The sequence below is a fragment of the Pleurodeles waltl genome, chromosome 12 (assembly GCF_031143425.1).
Source record: "Pleurodeles waltl isolate 20211129_DDA chromosome 12, aPleWal1.hap1.20221129, whole genome shotgun sequence".
Lineage (NCBI taxonomy): Eukaryota > Metazoa > Chordata > Amphibia > Caudata > Salamandridae > Pleurodeles > Pleurodeles waltl.
Genome location: NC_090451.1, coordinates 334327147 through 334343791, shown reverse-complemented (window position 1 = coordinate 334343791; position 16645 = coordinate 334327147). Strand labels below are relative to the sequence as shown.

The 16645-nt window shown below is 46.7% G+C and overlaps 1 protein-coding gene across 1 annotated transcript in view; it reads right to left on the bottom strand.

Moving 5' to 3' along the window:
* Positions 1 to 16645, bottom strand: part of GARRE1 (granule associated Rac and RHOG effector 1) — a 506156-nt gene that overhangs the window by 326375 nt on the left and 163136 nt on the right. The window contains exon 6 of the mRNA XM_069216464.1: positions 13143 to 13304. Within this exon, the coding sequence (XP_069072565.1) occupies positions 13143 to 13304 (162 nt within the window). The remainder of the gene's footprint in view (positions 1 to 13142; positions 13305 to 16645) is intronic.

Below are 16645 nucleotides of genomic sequence, written 5' to 3'. Positions count from 1 at the left end.
ACTCCTTCACAAAGGCTATAACCTTTATGTGGATAATTTCTATACAAGAGTAGAGCTGCTTAGTGAGCTTACAAAGCTGGCACTGTGCCCTGTGGTACAGTTTGTTGTAACCACAAAGGATTCCTGCAGGAGCTTGTTTGCAAGAAGCTCCATAAATCCCATAGTCAAGTTCTCGGATAGGTGTGGTATGTTCTCTCTACAATTCATCATGAGAGCACTTCCCACACCACGGTTTGGGGTCAGATGGCCGAAGTCCACAAGCCCACCTGTATATTTGATTACAATAAATACATGGGCGGAGTGGACAAGAGCAACCGGGTTCTTCAACCACACAATGTGTGTAGTATAAAACTTGTACTTGGTACAAGAAACTGTTTACCCACCTGATCCAGATGGCAACATACAATGCGTATGCTGTTTATTGCCAGACAACCACAGATAGACTCATGTCTTTCCTTGACTTCCAGTTGTCTGTAATTGAAAGCCTCACACTGCTGCTACAGAGGCAGCAGTCTCCACTTCATATGTTCTGGAGGATGTGGCAAGGCTTCAGGAGTGACACTTTGGTGATTGCATTCCTAAAACACCCAAAAAGGATCAACCATGTTGTCGATGTAAAGTGTGCTCGAAGCAGGAAAGTAGGTCTTCTGTTCGATTCACATACATTATAGTCCCCACATTGCTCATACTAGTGGACAGAACACATGCCACTTTGTCACAAAGTACCCTGTGTGGCAAAAAGTTAAAGGCATGACTGAATTTTAAAGTGCTTGTTACGGAACTTATGTATGCTACCCAAGGACCACCACTATTGCCAATGAGAACCAGAGTAAGTGTAATAAGTCAAATAAATGTCCAGTGGGACATAATTACCAACATTTCTACTTGTTTTAAAGTGTGCAAACTCAACTTGTAGCGTCACCTTCAAAGCAAAACTAGAAGTGTTGGTGAATGAGTCCCATAGGATATTTGTTTGACTTAACTGTTGAGACCTTCGGTAGTATTCATCATCATGTCTGCCTTCGTTTTAACGGTAGGTATGCTCGCTCACGGCATACTCGGACACCCCCAACTTGCATCCAAAAACTAGGAGTTGGATTTAGCACAGTAAGTGCGCTGATGGCGCATGAAAGACATGTTTTCTTGAGCTTCAAGTAGATGATGATGATGGAAGGCATAGTATAGGTTCACTTGGCAATAATACAGGATTAGTCAGGACTCTGATGAGGACAGATACATGACCGGGCAAGAAAAGCTTATGGTAGGTGTGCTGTCCCAGAAATAATACACAGGTATAAGGCAGATAGTACAGATGCACATCATCTACACCTATGGATTCAAACCCGTCGGCGCCACGCTGGCACTGAAGGACAATGACACGTATAGGTCAGTGTTTGACCTGCTTGCCATGTTAATGTTCAACTTGCTGTATGATAAGTGCTTTACAGTCACAGCACTACACATACCGGTGGCTGCGACAATGCTATGTTCTCACGGACTACCCTGTGTGCCAAACACTACACTTCTTCATAGTTTAAGACGTTCTCTATAGGGAACTTTAGGAAAATTCCCCAGCATATCTGCATTAGTTTCAAAGGTAGATATGCTTGCTCAGTTCGAGGCATAGGCCTCACAATACATACTTGGAAACACACAACTTGCATCCACAAATTGGAAGGAGTTGGATTTAGCACAGTGAGTGCGCTAAAGGCGCATGAAAAACATGTCTTCCTGAGCCTCATATGGCTGTCATGGGAGCCATTAGTTGAGGTTCCTTACACATACCTTCGGTAATGATCAGGAAAAGGAGATGGTTACTTGACAGGTGGTAAAACGTAGTCAAACTTATTCCATCCTGTGGCGTAGTAATGTGATGGGCCCGTGTCTGGCAGAGGTAAGTTGATGAGAGTGCAGTGATTGGTTGGATCGTGGCCAACAGTATGAAAGTGTTGTGTGTTCTGCATGAATGCCGTATGAATGGACCATAAAGCGGTTGGTGCCGTGAAGTGATTTTATGGCTCATCTTCAGAAGGCTTGGATTAAATATTCAGATACTTTGATAAGTATTCAGGCTTTGAAATCATAATTTCTGGAGGTGCTAAAACCAACCAGTGTGAGTGGTGGATAAACATACTAGTACCAGGAGAGTCAAAGGGTGCAGGACTTGCTTGGTTCTCACCAGTTTTACTTTGCCCAGAATCCCCTTGAAATCACAATATTTCCTCACAGGCTATTCAGAAAGCGATTTTTAGATTGGTTTGAGATGGGAGGTGGAGGAAAGTGCCACTGTTGGCATGGTTACCACCCCCCCCACCTTTTGCCTGATATTGATGCCACTCTGAAAGTGTTCTGTGATCCTGCTAACTAGAACCCAGCACCAGAGTTCTTTCCCAAAATGTGTACCTTTGTTTCCACAATTGGCACTCCTATGGCACATAGTTAAGCCCCTTGCAAAAGGTCCCCCTGGTACCAAGGGCCCTGTGGTCATGGGTCACCAAGGGCTGCAGCATGTATTATGCCACAATGGGGGACCCCTAACCAAGCACATGCACACTACTGCCTTTGCAGCTTGTGTGTGTTGGTGGGGAGAAAAAGGCAAAGTCGACATGGCACCCCTCTCAGAGTGCCAGGCCCACAAATCACTGCCTGTGGCCTAGGTAAGTCACCCCTCTAGCAGGCCTTACAGCCCTAAGGCAGGGTGCACTATACCACAGGTGAGGTCAAAGCTGCATGAGCAATATGCCCCTACTGTGTCTAAATCCATTCTTAGACATTGTAAGTGCAGAGTAGCCATATTGAGTACATGGCCTGGGAGTTTGTCATTACGAACTCTACAGCTCCATAATGGCTTCACTGAATACTGGGAAGTTTGATATCAAACTTCTCAACACAATAAACCCACACTGATGCCAGTGTAGGATGTATTGAGAGATGCATCCAGAGGGCATCCTAGAGATGCCCCCTGTATGTTAGACAAACTGCTAGTGCAGGATTGACTGGTCTGTGACCGCCTGCTACTTTCAGACAAGTTTCCAACCACATGGGTTGAGAGCCTTTGTGCTCTCTGTGGTCAGAAACAAAGCCTGTCCTGGGTGGAGGGGCTTCACACCTCCCTCCCTGCAGGTACTGTAATACCTGGCAGCGAGCCTCAAAGGCACAAGCCTCTTGTTACAGTGCCCCCACGGCACCCCAGCTAGTGGAGTTGCCCCCACCCCCCCCAGACAAAGCCCCACCTTTGGCAGCAAGTACAGCAGAAAAATTATGGAAAACAGGGAAGAGTGTCCACCACAGCTAGGACCACCCCTAAGGAGTCCAGAGCTGAGGTGACCCCCCTCTCTGCAGAATCCTCCATCTTGATTTGGAGGACAGGGAACAATTGGGTTAGATTTGTGTTCCCCCTCCCCAGTGGGAGTGGACAAAAAAAGGGTGTAGCCACCCTCAGGGACAGTAGCCATTGGCCTCTGTAACACCCCTAAATCCAGGATTTAAGGGCCTCCCTGAACCCAGCTCACCAGATTCCTGGTGACTTGACAAGAAAGAAAGACTGCCAAGCTGAACTCCCCAGCAGAGTAGAAGGAAGACGCAAACTGACACAGCCCTACCGGCCTGTCTCCTGCATCCAGTGGGACCAGCGACCTCTGCCAAGCTCCAGAGGACTGTCCTGCATCACAAAGAACCAAGAACTCCAGAGGACAGCAGCCCTGTACACGAAGGAACTACACCAAGGGACTCCAGAGCCTCCCCGGATCTGCGAGTTCTGACCACCTTCCACACAATGCCTTTAGCCGGTGACCAGGTGGCCCAACCAGCTAAAGAGTCCTCAGGCGATTGTGAGCAAGTGCCTACCCTGGGTTGACACCTCCACCCCTCCATGACAACGCCTGCAGAGGGAATCCAGAGGACCCCCCAGACTGCAAAAGCTCTAGACAAAGATATCCGATACCTAAAAGCCCACTGCACCCGCAGCCCCCAGGCCTTGGAGAACCTAACCTCCGGTGCAGTTACATTTAGCAGGCAACCCTCCTCCCTGTCCAGCCTGTGGTTTGCCCAAGTCAACCCTCTGGACCTCGCCTGCAGCATCTGAGTGACCCAGAGGTCCCCTCATAGACCAGCATTGGAAACCCAATACCTTGTTTGTACCCTGCACCCGGACGCCCCAGTGCCGCTGAGGGTGTGTGTTTGGTGCCTACCTGTGCACCCCCCCAGGTCGGCCCCCCCGAAGTCGCGGGTACTTACCTGCAGGCAGGCCTGATTCAGAGTGCCCATGGTCTCCATAGGAGCCCATGTTAAATTTGCCTCAACTTTGACCTCTGCACCCGGCTGGCCCTGTGTTGCTTGCGGTGTGTGTTTGTGGTTAACTTTAACCCGAACCTGTGGAAGTCCTAACCCCTGGAGACTGGAACTGTAAGTTAAGTACTTACCTTTAAATCATTACATTTTCTTCCCCCCGGAACTGTTTTTGAAAATTGCACTGTCAAGTTTTAAAACAGATAATTGACAAGATTTCAAAAACTGTATAGCTTATCAATTTCAAACAAAGTTCTATTGATAGATATGTGAAATACGAATCTGTTGAAGTACGAACCTCCAACTTGAATCTTGTGGTTCTAGAAATAACCTATATTTTTACTATATTAAAACCATTGGTCTGGAGTTAAGTCATTGAGTGTGTGCTTCTTCTAGTGTGTGTGTGTGTGCTTGTGTGTGCGTGTGTGTCTACAACAAATGCTTTGCACTACCCTCTGATAAGCCTAACTGCTCGATCACACTACTACAAAAGAGAGCATTAGTATTATCTACTTTCGCCTCTGTTAAGCCTCTGTGCACACTATATCTCATTTTGATATAGTATATACAGAGCCAGCTTCCTACATGAGGCCTCCACGATTATTCAAGCACCTGATGTTTTGCCTGGTACGAGAGGGGGTGCTTGGCAGTCCCTTGTCTAGAAAGATACTTTCTAAATTGCTCAACTATGCTTCCTGGTGGAGTGGAGCCACCCACTTTGAGAAACACTGGTGCTTTATGGATCACGCAGTGGCCGGGGCCCACATATGGAAGGTGCCCTGGCTCCCATGTAAACATTGGTCAAAGGGACTTTACTCTTCCCCGTCACTAGCTAAGTGTTTCAAGTCTGGGATGTGGTGGCAATTAAAAAAGGGACTGACCTCTTTCCATTCCCTATGGGCCCCATCTGTGTCAACCCAGACTTCCCTCTGGGTATGTGCCTGGGTCAATTCCGACACTAGCAAGGGGATGGATGGAGGAGAGTGCAGTTTCTTTGACACACATTGGCTTATACTGTTTGACCAACTCAAAATAGACTATGATTTAGCAGAAGTTGACAGACTGCAATTTCTACAACTTCGACACTGGGTGCTCCAGCCCCCTTATCAACTCCATATTCAGAGTCCCCTCACACAGTTTGAGAAATGAGAGCTCCTCAAGAAAGATGACAAATGCCTAATCTCTGAGATATACACTTCTGGGAGCTCGAGCTCACCCTGCTCAAACACCAGGCTAATCTAGACTGGACGGCAGATCAGGCAGAGTACTGACAGACGCAGAATGGGGTGACACATTCCCCATCACTCGGCTCACAGTATATATATCTAGCGTTGAAACCTCCTATAAATGAATATCATGTTTGTTAGAAATGGGTCCTCTAGTTGGCAGTCGGTATGCACCCTGTCCAAGTAGGGATCCTCACTCTAGTCAGGATAAGGGAGATACCGGCTCAGATAACCCCTACTCACCCCCTTAGTAGCTTGGCACGAGCAGTCAGGCTTATCTCAGAAGCAATGTGTAAAGCATTTGCACATAACACACAGTAATAAGTGAAAACACTACAAAAGCCAATATTTATCTATATAAAACAAGACCAAATACGATAGAAAATCCAACATACAGTAATAAAAATATGAATGCTGCAAGATGTACTTAACAATACAGTTCCTTGAAGTCGATAACTCCACCTGGGGCTATCGCGGTGTCGTGAACAACAAAACCAAAAGTTCAGGCTGGCCTCGGCGTCGCAGGCCAGCTGCGGTGTCGGGAAGACCCACAAACAGTACCTTGGATTTGCAGGGCGTTGTGATCCTCGCGGTGAGCTCCGGATAGCGGCGTTGCTTCCAGAGTCGGCGCAGGAGTTGTTGGGCCCTTGAAGTCACACACCTCAGGGATCGAACTCTGGGCTGATGAAACCAGGTGCGCTGGCGGGGATGGCGTCAGGGCTACGGTGCAAAGCGGGACGATGCGACGTGCGGTGCCCACAGGTCACGGTGCAGGCAACGGCTCGGTGAAGGCATCCAGCGGCGTCGGTGAGACCAGGGCTGCGGTGTGAAGCGGGGTGGTGCAATGTGCGGTGTCCACAGGTCACAGTGCAGGCAGCAGTGGCGTCGTTGCGGAAGTGCTGTCGTCTGTAGGCCCAAACCAGTGGTGCGGGACAGTGCTTTGTGACCCTCACGAGCGGTGTCCACAGGCCACGGTGCAGGCAAGGATGCCTGGTGACGACATTGGAACCGATGGTGCTGGCGTCGATGGACCGGGACTGCGGTGCGGGATGGGGCGGTGCTTCGTGCTCCTCACGAGCGGTGTCCACAGGCCACGGTGCAGGCAGCGGCGCCGGTGTCAGCAGGAGCGACGTCGTCGGGGATGCCCAGGCTGCGGTGTGAGCAGGAGACACCGGAGTGCGGGGCCCACAGGTCACGGTGTGAGCAGCGGCTTGGTGAAGTCGTCCGATGACGGCGTCGGTGAGACCAGGGTCGCAGTGCGAAGTGGGGCAATTCGACTCTGTGCGGTGTCGGCAGGTCACAGTGCAGGCCAGCGGCATCGTTGCCAGCGTCACAGTGGTTTCTCCTCTTGGATAGCACAAAACACACAGTTCCCAGTGCTGCAGGTCGAGGAAACTGAAGTCTTTGGTGTCCCTGAGACTTCCAATAGGAGACAAGCTCTACTCCAAGCCCTTAGAGAATTTTCTCAAGCATGACACACAGCAAAGTTCACCCTTTGCACTCTTTTCAGGCAGAAGCAGCAACTGCAGGCAAGTCCAGCAAAGCAACACAGCAAAGGGACAGTACTCCTCCTTCAGCTGTTCTCCTGGGCAGAGGTTCCTCTTGATTCCCGAAAGATTCTAAAGGTTTGGGGTTTTGGGTTTGCTTCTTATACCCAGTTCTGCCTTTGAAGTTTCCAAACTTCAAAGCAAAGTCTCAAGTGTTTGCAAGATCCTTCCGTGTCCAGGCCAGGCCACAGACACTCACCAAGGGGTCGGAGACAGCATTGTGTGAGGGCAGACACAGTCCTTTCAGGTGTGAGTGACCACTCCTCCCCTCCTCTCCAGCACAGATGGCTAATCAAGATATGCAGGCTACACCCCAGCCTCCTTTGTGTCACTGCCTAGAGGAGAGGTGTGAAGAGCCCAACTGTCAAACTGACCCAGACGGGGAATCCACAAACAGGCAGAGTCACAGAAAGTTTGGGTATAACCCTGCAAAAAGGGCCATTTACAACAATGTTGATATCCAACCCCTGATCGACGCCACTCTTGGAAGTCAATCAGATTCAAGAAGAGTTGAAGAGGTTTAGGGAACACTGCCACGCTGCTACACCTCATGTGGCATTGTCCAAAGCTAAAGCGTCTCTGGGGACGCACTTTAGACAATACTGATCAAGCATTTAACAATGCCATTCCTCGCATACACTGTAATGGGCCTTTCCAACCCCCTAACCTTCCCACTCCGTTCCCTTACATCAGGCAAATGACTCTTTCACTTGGTGCGGTGCCTCAAGTAATTCTATCACTATGGGGAATGGTAAAGGAGCAGACTACACAACCTGGTGTCACAAACTATGGTGTAAGGAAATGCCTCCTTGGCATGGTAACCCCCTGTCTTTTTGCCTTTGCTGATGCCAGTTATGATTGAAAGTGTGCTGGGACCCTGTTAACCAGGCCCCAGCACCAGTGTTCTTTCCCTAAACTGTACCTTTGTTCCCACAATTGGCACAGCCCTGGCACCCAGATAAGTCCCTTGTAAATGGTACCCCTGGTACCAAGGGCCCTGATGCCAGGGAAGGTCTCTAAGGGCTGCAGCATGTCTTATGCCACCCTGGGTACCCCCTCACTCAGCACATGCACACTGTCTCACAGCTTGTGTGTGCTGGTGGGGAGAAAATGACTAAGTCGACATGGCACTCCCCTCAGAGTGCCATGCCCACCTCACACTGCCTGTGGCATAGGTAAATCAACCCTCTAGCAAGCCTTACAGCCCTAAGGCAGGGTGCACTATACCACAGGTGAGGGTATATGAGCACTATGCCCCTTCTGTGTCTAAACAAAATCTTAGACATTGTAAGTGCAGGGTAGCCATAAAGAGTATATGGTCAAACACGAACTCCACAGTTCCATAATGGCTACACTGAAATCTGTGAAGTTTGGTATCAAACTTCTCAGCACAATAAATGCACACTAATGCCAGTGTGGAATTTATTGTAAAATGCACCCAGAGGGCATCTTAGAGATGCCCCCTGAATACCAGTCCAACTCGGTGCTAGGCTGTCCAGTTTCTGCCAGCCTGCCACAACCAGACGAGTTTCTGGCCACATGGGGAGAGTGCCTTTGTCACTCTGTGGCCAGGAACAAAGCCCTTACTGGGTGGAGGTGCTTCTCACCTCCCCCTGTAGGAACTGTAACACCTGGTGGTGAGCTTCAAAGACTCAAGCCTTTTGTTAGAGCACCCCAGGGCATCCCAGCTATTGGCAATGCCTGCCCCTTCGGCCACTGCCCCCACTTTTGGGGGCAAGGCTGGAGGAGATAATGAGAAAAACAAGGAGGAGTCACTCACCAGTCAGAACTGCCCCTAAGGTGCCCTTAGCTGAGCTGACCCTTACGTTTAGAAATCCTCCATCTTGAGATTGGAGGATTCCCCCAATAGGATTAGGGATGTTCACCCCTCCCCTCAGGGAGGAGGCACAAAGAGGGTGTAGCCACCCTCCAGGACAGTAGCCATTAGCTACTGCCCTCCTGACCTAAACACACCCCTAAATGTAGTATTTAGGGGCGACCCTGAACCCAGGAAATCAGATTTCTGCAACCTACACAAAGAAGGACTGCTGACCTGAAAGCCCTGCAGAGACGACGGAGACAACTGACTTGGCCCCGGTCCTATTGGCCTGTCTCCAAACTCAAAGAACCTGCACAGCGACGCATCCGACAGGGACCAGAGACCTCTGAAGCCTCAGAGGACTGCCCTGAACCAAAGGACCAAGAAACTTCTGAGAACAGCGGCACTGTTCACCTACAGCAACATTTTTGCAACTTTGAAGCAACTTTTAAAGAACTCACTCTTCCTGCCGGAAGCGTGAGACTTCACCCTCTGCACCAGACGCCCCCGGCTCGAGCTCCAGAGAACCAACACTGCAGAGAGGACTCCCAGGCGACTGTGACCTTGTGAGTAACCTGAGACGACCCCCCCTGCACTCCCATAGCGACGCCTGCAGATAGGATCCAGAGGATCCCCCTGACTGCGACTGCCTAGAATAAAGAACCTGACACCTGGATCAAGCACTGCACCCGCAGCCCCCAGGTCCGAGAGTAACCTAACTCCAGTGCAGGAGTGACCCACAGGCAACCCTCTGTCTAGCCTAGTCGGTGGCTGGCCCAAGAAGCCCCCCCTGTGCCCTGCCTGCACCACTAGAGTGACCCCCCGGGTCCCTCCATTGATTTCTACAGAAAACCAGACGCCTACTACGCACACTGCACCCGGCCGCCCCTGTGCCGTGGATGGTGCGTTTTGTGTGCCTGTTTATGCCCCTCCCCCCTCACCCCCCAGTGCTCTACAAAACCCCCCTGGTCTGCCCTCCGAAGAAGCAGGTACTTACCTGTTGGCAGACTGGAACCGGAGCACCTGTGTTCTCCATAGGCACCTATGTGTTTTGGGCCCTACTTTGATCTCTGCACCTGACCGGGCCTGTGTTGCTGGTGCTGTGACTTTGGAGTTGCCTTGAACCCCCAACTGTGGGCTGCCTGTGCCCAGGAAACTGAACTTGTAAGTGCTTTACTTACCTCAGAAACTTAACCTTACTTACCTCCCCCAGGAACTGTTGATTTTTGCACTGTGTCCACTTTTAAAATAGCTTATTGCCATTTTTACCTATACTGTGTATGCTACTGCTCTAATTCTAAGTTCCTTACTTATCTGTGTGGAGTACCTTGCATTTTATGTATTTACTTCAATTCTTAAATCTTGTGGTTCTAAAATAAATTAAGAAAATATATTTTTCTATATAAAAACTACTGGCCTTGAGTTAAGTCTTTGGGTGTGTGTTCCTCATTTATTGCCTGTGTTTGTACAACAAAAGCTTAACACTACCCTCTGATAAGCCTAATGCTCGACCACACTACCACAAAATAGAGCATTAGAATTATCTCTGTGCACACTACCTCTCACTTTGAGATAGTATATACAGAGCCAACTTCCTACATATGGTTTCTATTGGGGATGGAGAAACTGTCCCTCGCAGTGGCCCACAAAAACAGGATTATGCTACAACATGGGCTCCTATTATCCGCATTCTCTCTTCGGAATTTAACGAGCTGACGTGTCCACCTACCTGAAGATAATGCACTTATTACCTCAGTGTGACATACCCCCAACAGTAGCGCTACCACATAATTACACCAGACCTTCCACTAGGCCACCAGTCTGTTGTATTAATGTTTCTCACCTTAAATGACATAGCTGTTCATGTAGAAGGGGAGAAGAGGGGGGGTTGAGTGGGAGGTGTTTAGTTCCTTCTGTTTACTTACTTCCAGTTCATCTTACAACGCTGCCGGCCCGAAGGGTTGCAGGCTGAAAAGCTGTGGTAACGGACTTAACAACTATCAACCACTGCCAGTCCGAAAAGTTGCAGGCCCATAGATGTGTTATATTAACGAATTACACATAAATTAGTACTTAATAATAAAATTAAAATAAAAAATCCTGTATTCTTTTTCTGCTTTCATATGAGTTTAATACACAGCTAAGCTGTCTCTAGGTTGACATAAAAAGGAGTTACTCTGTAAATAAGTCTATTTTTACCTTCTAAATCGATTTACCTGCAGTTTAACAATGTCTCTTAGTACACTATATGTAGATATGTACTCCTCCTCTGCTCCACTAACTCTATGATGGAATCTTAGCAAGAAGAAGCCTGGATAATCATAGGAATGGCACGGCTACAAATCAGCACATTATTGTTATTCATATTATTATTTTTAATAAACTGAATTGTATTGATATTTTTATCACATAACCACAGCTTTACATAGCCACATGTCTTGCTATAATACCGATTTTGAAGTTGCACAATACAATACATTGCAGGGTACATATGTTTTAAAGCATCCCACAATGTTATCCAGTTCCCCAATATTTTCTCATGTTACTTGGGCAGCGCTGGGAAATATAGATGTTAATTTCCAGCATGGTGCACAAGTTCATTGCCTGCTTCTAAGGAACCAGGGCTGGAGGGGAAGCTGCTTCGAAACTAATTCCGTCCAGAACTCACAACAGTACGATCCAGGGGGAACAGTTTATCGGCCTCCCAATTACTCTAGAGAGCGTGGTGTGGACTGCTTGCCAGTAATGGGCAATCAGGGACATTCCCACATCAGGTGATAGAAGTGAGTTTGCGGCTCTGAGCGGTGCCAGCATGCCAGTGTCTCCAGTGGGCAGGCACGCCAGAGCCGCACTGGTGTTATATAAAACAAATGTAGAAAATTAAGCAGGATTAGTTGGAGCCTCGATGATATGACCTGCAGCCTAAGTAACATGCCGGTGTCTCTCCAGTCAGAGTCGTCTAAGGGGCACACCTATTTCCCACCGGGGTCTTAGAGCTGTGAATAAGTCTAGGGAGTTATTTATGGAGGATTTTAAATCCGAGAGACCCCCTTTCTCTCAATAGGCCACATAAGAATTTGAGTTTCCAAGGAGCTATATTCAGGGACATTTAATAGGGATTCTGAGCATTGGTGAAGGGTGTGACGTAACTGACGGTATCTGAAGAACTGAGACCTATGTAAGCTAAACTGATTGCACGTGCCAGGCACTGAGTGGCCACACTGGGCGAAGACCTGTGTGTTGTCAGCCAAATATGAGGGTTACAGGGGCATTGTTCGAAATACCTCTGGGCAGTATTTGTGAACATGTGCTGTAAGGGAGATAAGAGGCTGGGAGCAGGATACAGTTGATGCGGGACAGGGATTTTGTGTGCTGTGAAGAGATGAGTGTATGCCAAAGTCCTGATGTTCCATGCTCTCCACACATCGCAGAGGCCCAAGCTATTTGTACAACTTTGTAGCCGGCTCCACTCCGTACCCAAGGTGACACCTAGCCCAACTAGGTAAATCCTGGGACTCATGATGCTGTTAGAGTCCCCATCAATAAATGCAGTCCCCTGATGGAGTCTGAAGACTTGCTTTCACAAATCATCCCTAGAGCTTTGCAGCAAGGTGGGAGGGACATATAAGCTGATAAGGTGGCGTATTTGATCGTTTAAGGAGCCCTCCACCAGGACGTACCGTTCCCGGGAATTTAACTGGACCTGCAAGACCACTAAGGGGAATGTCTTATGAAGGAGTACAGCTCTTGAGCCCTGCATGTACCCAGCATGGTAAATTCGGGCTAACTCATACCTAGTCACGAAAGAGCAGTTGGTACTTAACAAGTGGCTCTCTTGTAAGATCAGGACAACATAGCCATGCATTTAGCAGAGTGAAATACTGCCCCTTTTTAATACGGTTATCAAGGCTGCTGACATTCCATGTCATCAAAGTGTAGGAGCCCATCGCAAAGGAGGAGGCATAAGCGGTAGACACCAAGTTGTCTTTTGTGCGCAGTTGGCTCGTTGTGACATAAGCTGGTGTGAGAGTAGAGTGTAAGTTCTGGGCTTGTAGTGGCCACTGTGGTGTTGTGTCAAGTAAGAAAACCTTTTAAACTGTAACACAAGAAACTCAAAATCAAAAATCTGCACATTGTTTTTAACTCACCAATGATTGCCATTTTAACTACATTTATACATTTCTTTCATTAATTCACTGGAAAAAGATGTGGCATAACAGACAACTCTTACCCTACACGAAAGAGACAATATAAATACATTACCGTTTTGAGTTTTAGGTTTTCTGTTGCAGACTCATTAAAAGAAATCCCTTTTAGGAAATTGGCTCCTATCTGAACAGGTACTGTGGGAAGCTCACACTGTATGGGCTGAGATGGACTCTGCCTCCGTCCTGCTTGCTGCGCCTCTGCTTCACTACAGCAGCTCTTTAAACAGAATATCGCCGTTGTAAGTAAAACAGCTACCAACTGAACAGCAATCCTAACTACAATAGCTGTGCATGCTCCTATCGGAACAGTTATAGGTAATCACACAAAAGCATTTTAATGTCACATTTGAATGGTCTAAATTGCAGAAACATTACAATTAACATGTGTCGATTTAAGATATACACATCTACATGCACCAGTAAGCAGAGGTCCTCCATCATGATTATCTTAATAAAGTCACTTGCTTGCTTAAAAAACAAAGCTATAAACAAGAAATAACTTGACATAATGTAAAACTTGGAAAGGAACACTTTCTTATTGAGTCGAATAAATATTGGTTATTTCTGGTACATGTGATCCTGTCTTCATTCATTATAATGGTTGATCGACAATTCTTCCAACATATGACGTGTCTCAACCTCCAGGATAACCAATCTAGACCTCCAACTGTGCCTGAATCAGTCAGGTACTATTTAAAAGCGTCTACCCGTCATCTTCAGTTTTGTTACTTAATTTGGGTACACCAATCACATCAACAGTAGTCTATTTTATGGCTGTTTTCCCTTGGCTGGGAAAACAAATGCCTGGCAAGGCTGGGTAGGAAAAATAGACTTTGTCTGGAGTTACGGCCTTGCCCCTCAAGTCTATGCTTTGTGCTAACTACATGTAGAATTATTATGACCTGTGATGTCAGTTTTGGGTACATCTCTAGTGGGTACTAACAGTCATTAATACTTACTCTGCAGAACTTATTGTCTTTTGCTTATTATCCAATCGTGCAGCTTTTCTGATTCTGCAAAAATAGATAATGTGTTTCTGCCTTATTTATTGAAATCTTCATATTTTTCTTAAGAGGTAGTATTCTGGCGGCTTGGGACGTGTGGTTCAGGACCAGGGAAATACTGTGAAGTTGTAGCCAAATCAAACTGTAAAAAACCAGTTTACACAGTACCCCGGACCCCACACCATTATCTTTGTTGCAGTACCACGTGGCGATGGTGTTATCCACAAGAACCTGTGCCAGCTTCCCTACGATGGATGGTAAGAAAGGTCTTCACTGCCTAGTGAACGTCCTGAAACGTCAACAAGTTGACGTAGAGTGTAGATTCCACTGGGGGACCAGAGTCCTATGATCTCTATCTCTCTCCGATGGCCTCCCTAACCCAGCACTGACGCATACTTCACCAAAGTGAGCTCTGGGAGGGGAAGGAAGAACGGTCTGCCATAAGTACAATTGCAATAGAGTAGCAACCATTGCAGATCTTTTGCAGTTTCCTTCAAAACCTGGATGGCAGACAGGTTCCCTTGATGCTGGGCTCAGAGAGACTTTTGCTTCCATTGCAGAGCCCTGTTTATGTCAACTGGAACAGTCGACAACAGGATGCCAGAGGCCAAGAGGCCACAAAGTCTCATACGCTAAAACAAAATCGTTACTTAGCGGTATGAGTAGATTGCCAGCTTGAAGATTTTCTAGATCCACATACTGTGCATTATTATGTCATCTTGTGCTTGGGTCCTGAACATTTTATATATAATAGTCCTTTTTCCATTTTTTTTTTGTTTCTGGGCGTCGATGGTACCCACAATTTGATGCTTGTTCTGTCCTTTTCTGACATCAGACTTTTCTTTTTTTGTTAGCTTCCTGTTGGTGTTCTGTGTGATTGTCCTCTGTTTACTTGTGCCGCCTCATTTCTTGGGAAGGAGGGTGTGTCCCCTTGCGAATCCAGAAAATTCTTCAAGCTGCAAAATTATTCCTACCTTTAAGTAACCATTCATTTTGCGGTGTTACTCTTTTCTAGATTCACATGTTGGGCATTGATTTTATAGGGGGTTTTATTCATTGTGATGGTTGGGATGAAGACGAGGTTGAGCTTCTCAACAGATGTTTAAGAACCTTTTGTTCCACCTGTGCTTCACTGTTTACTTGAACATCACTGCAATAGAGATTAGTGAAAGTGTGTATTGATGACCGTGCTGCCATAATGCAAATGTCGTAAAGTGGAACTTTAGCTAGAAAGACTACTGTTGCTCCTAACTTCCTTGTTTAGTGTGCTTTTGGTTTTTCTTCTAGTATAATGCCAGCTTCTTTGCAACATATTTCAATTGTCTGTGTTACTCTCCTTGCAATGGTATTCTTTGTAATTGGTTCTCCTGTATTGTTGTTTGTGAATGATACCAAGACCTGTTTTTATATGTAATACATTACTGCTTTGTAGGCATTCAGAGTATGTAAAGCTTTTTCTGCTTGAGTCTTTAGATCTTGAAAAAAAAATAACTAGGAATTTGAATTGTTTGAAATATGTGAAATTGTAATATGACCTTTAGAAGGAATTGTGGGTTAGTTCTCAAGACTACCCTGCCTTTGTGTATTTGTATGTATGGTTCCAATAAGGTGACTGCTTGTAGTTAGCTTTCTGTGCGTAGTGAAGTCATGGCTGTTTGAAACTCTGTTTTTAGTGTGATAAATTCCAAGGTTGCTTTATAGATTGACTCAAATGGCTCTTTCATTAACTGTGTGAATACTGCATTGAGATTCCATGTAGGTTTTGGTGCACTCTTAGGTGGTGCTATTCTTTTAGGCCCTTCCAAAAATCTTGATTATTGGGGAAGTGAACAAACGTGTTCCTTTGTAGTCCCTTGTGAAGGCTACTATTGTTACCAGATGTAATTTTAGAGCAGTATAAGTTAGGCCTTCTCCTAACAGATGCACTAGGTATCTGATTACTATTGTTTCACATGTCTTACTTTGAAGCACATTGTTTTTTTGGCACCAAGATGTGAATCTTTCCCATTTTGCAATATAACATTTTCTAGTTTTGGTTTTCCTGCTTCTCTGGGTACTGCCATTGATTTTTCCAGTAATCCTAGACGATCAAATTCTCTGCCTTCAAGAGACATGCCTCCAGACTCACCGTGTTTGGCTGTAGGTGAAGAACTCTTCTCCTTTCCATGGAGAGCAGGTCTTGCAACAGTGGCAGATTTTCCAGCTCTTGTGTCATCTCCATTAGGTCTGAGTACCAAGTCTGTCTTGCTCACCTTGGAGCTATGAGTGCGAGCGTCATCTGTGGTAGCCTGCATTTGTTGATTCCTCTATAGAGCAGTGGTATCGGGAAACGCACAAGCAAATTTCCCTGACCAGCCTGATGTAGATGTCTAGATGCAAAGTACTGGCATCTTGTATTTAGTGGTGGTGCGAACAAGTCTAATTTTGAAGTTCCACACTTTTGGAATACTCTATCACGGTTTGGTTTTGTTCCCACTTGTGTGAGATGGATGCTTATCTGCTACAATGTTGTCTACTCCTTGTAGGTGCATGACTGTTATTGTTATTAGTCTTC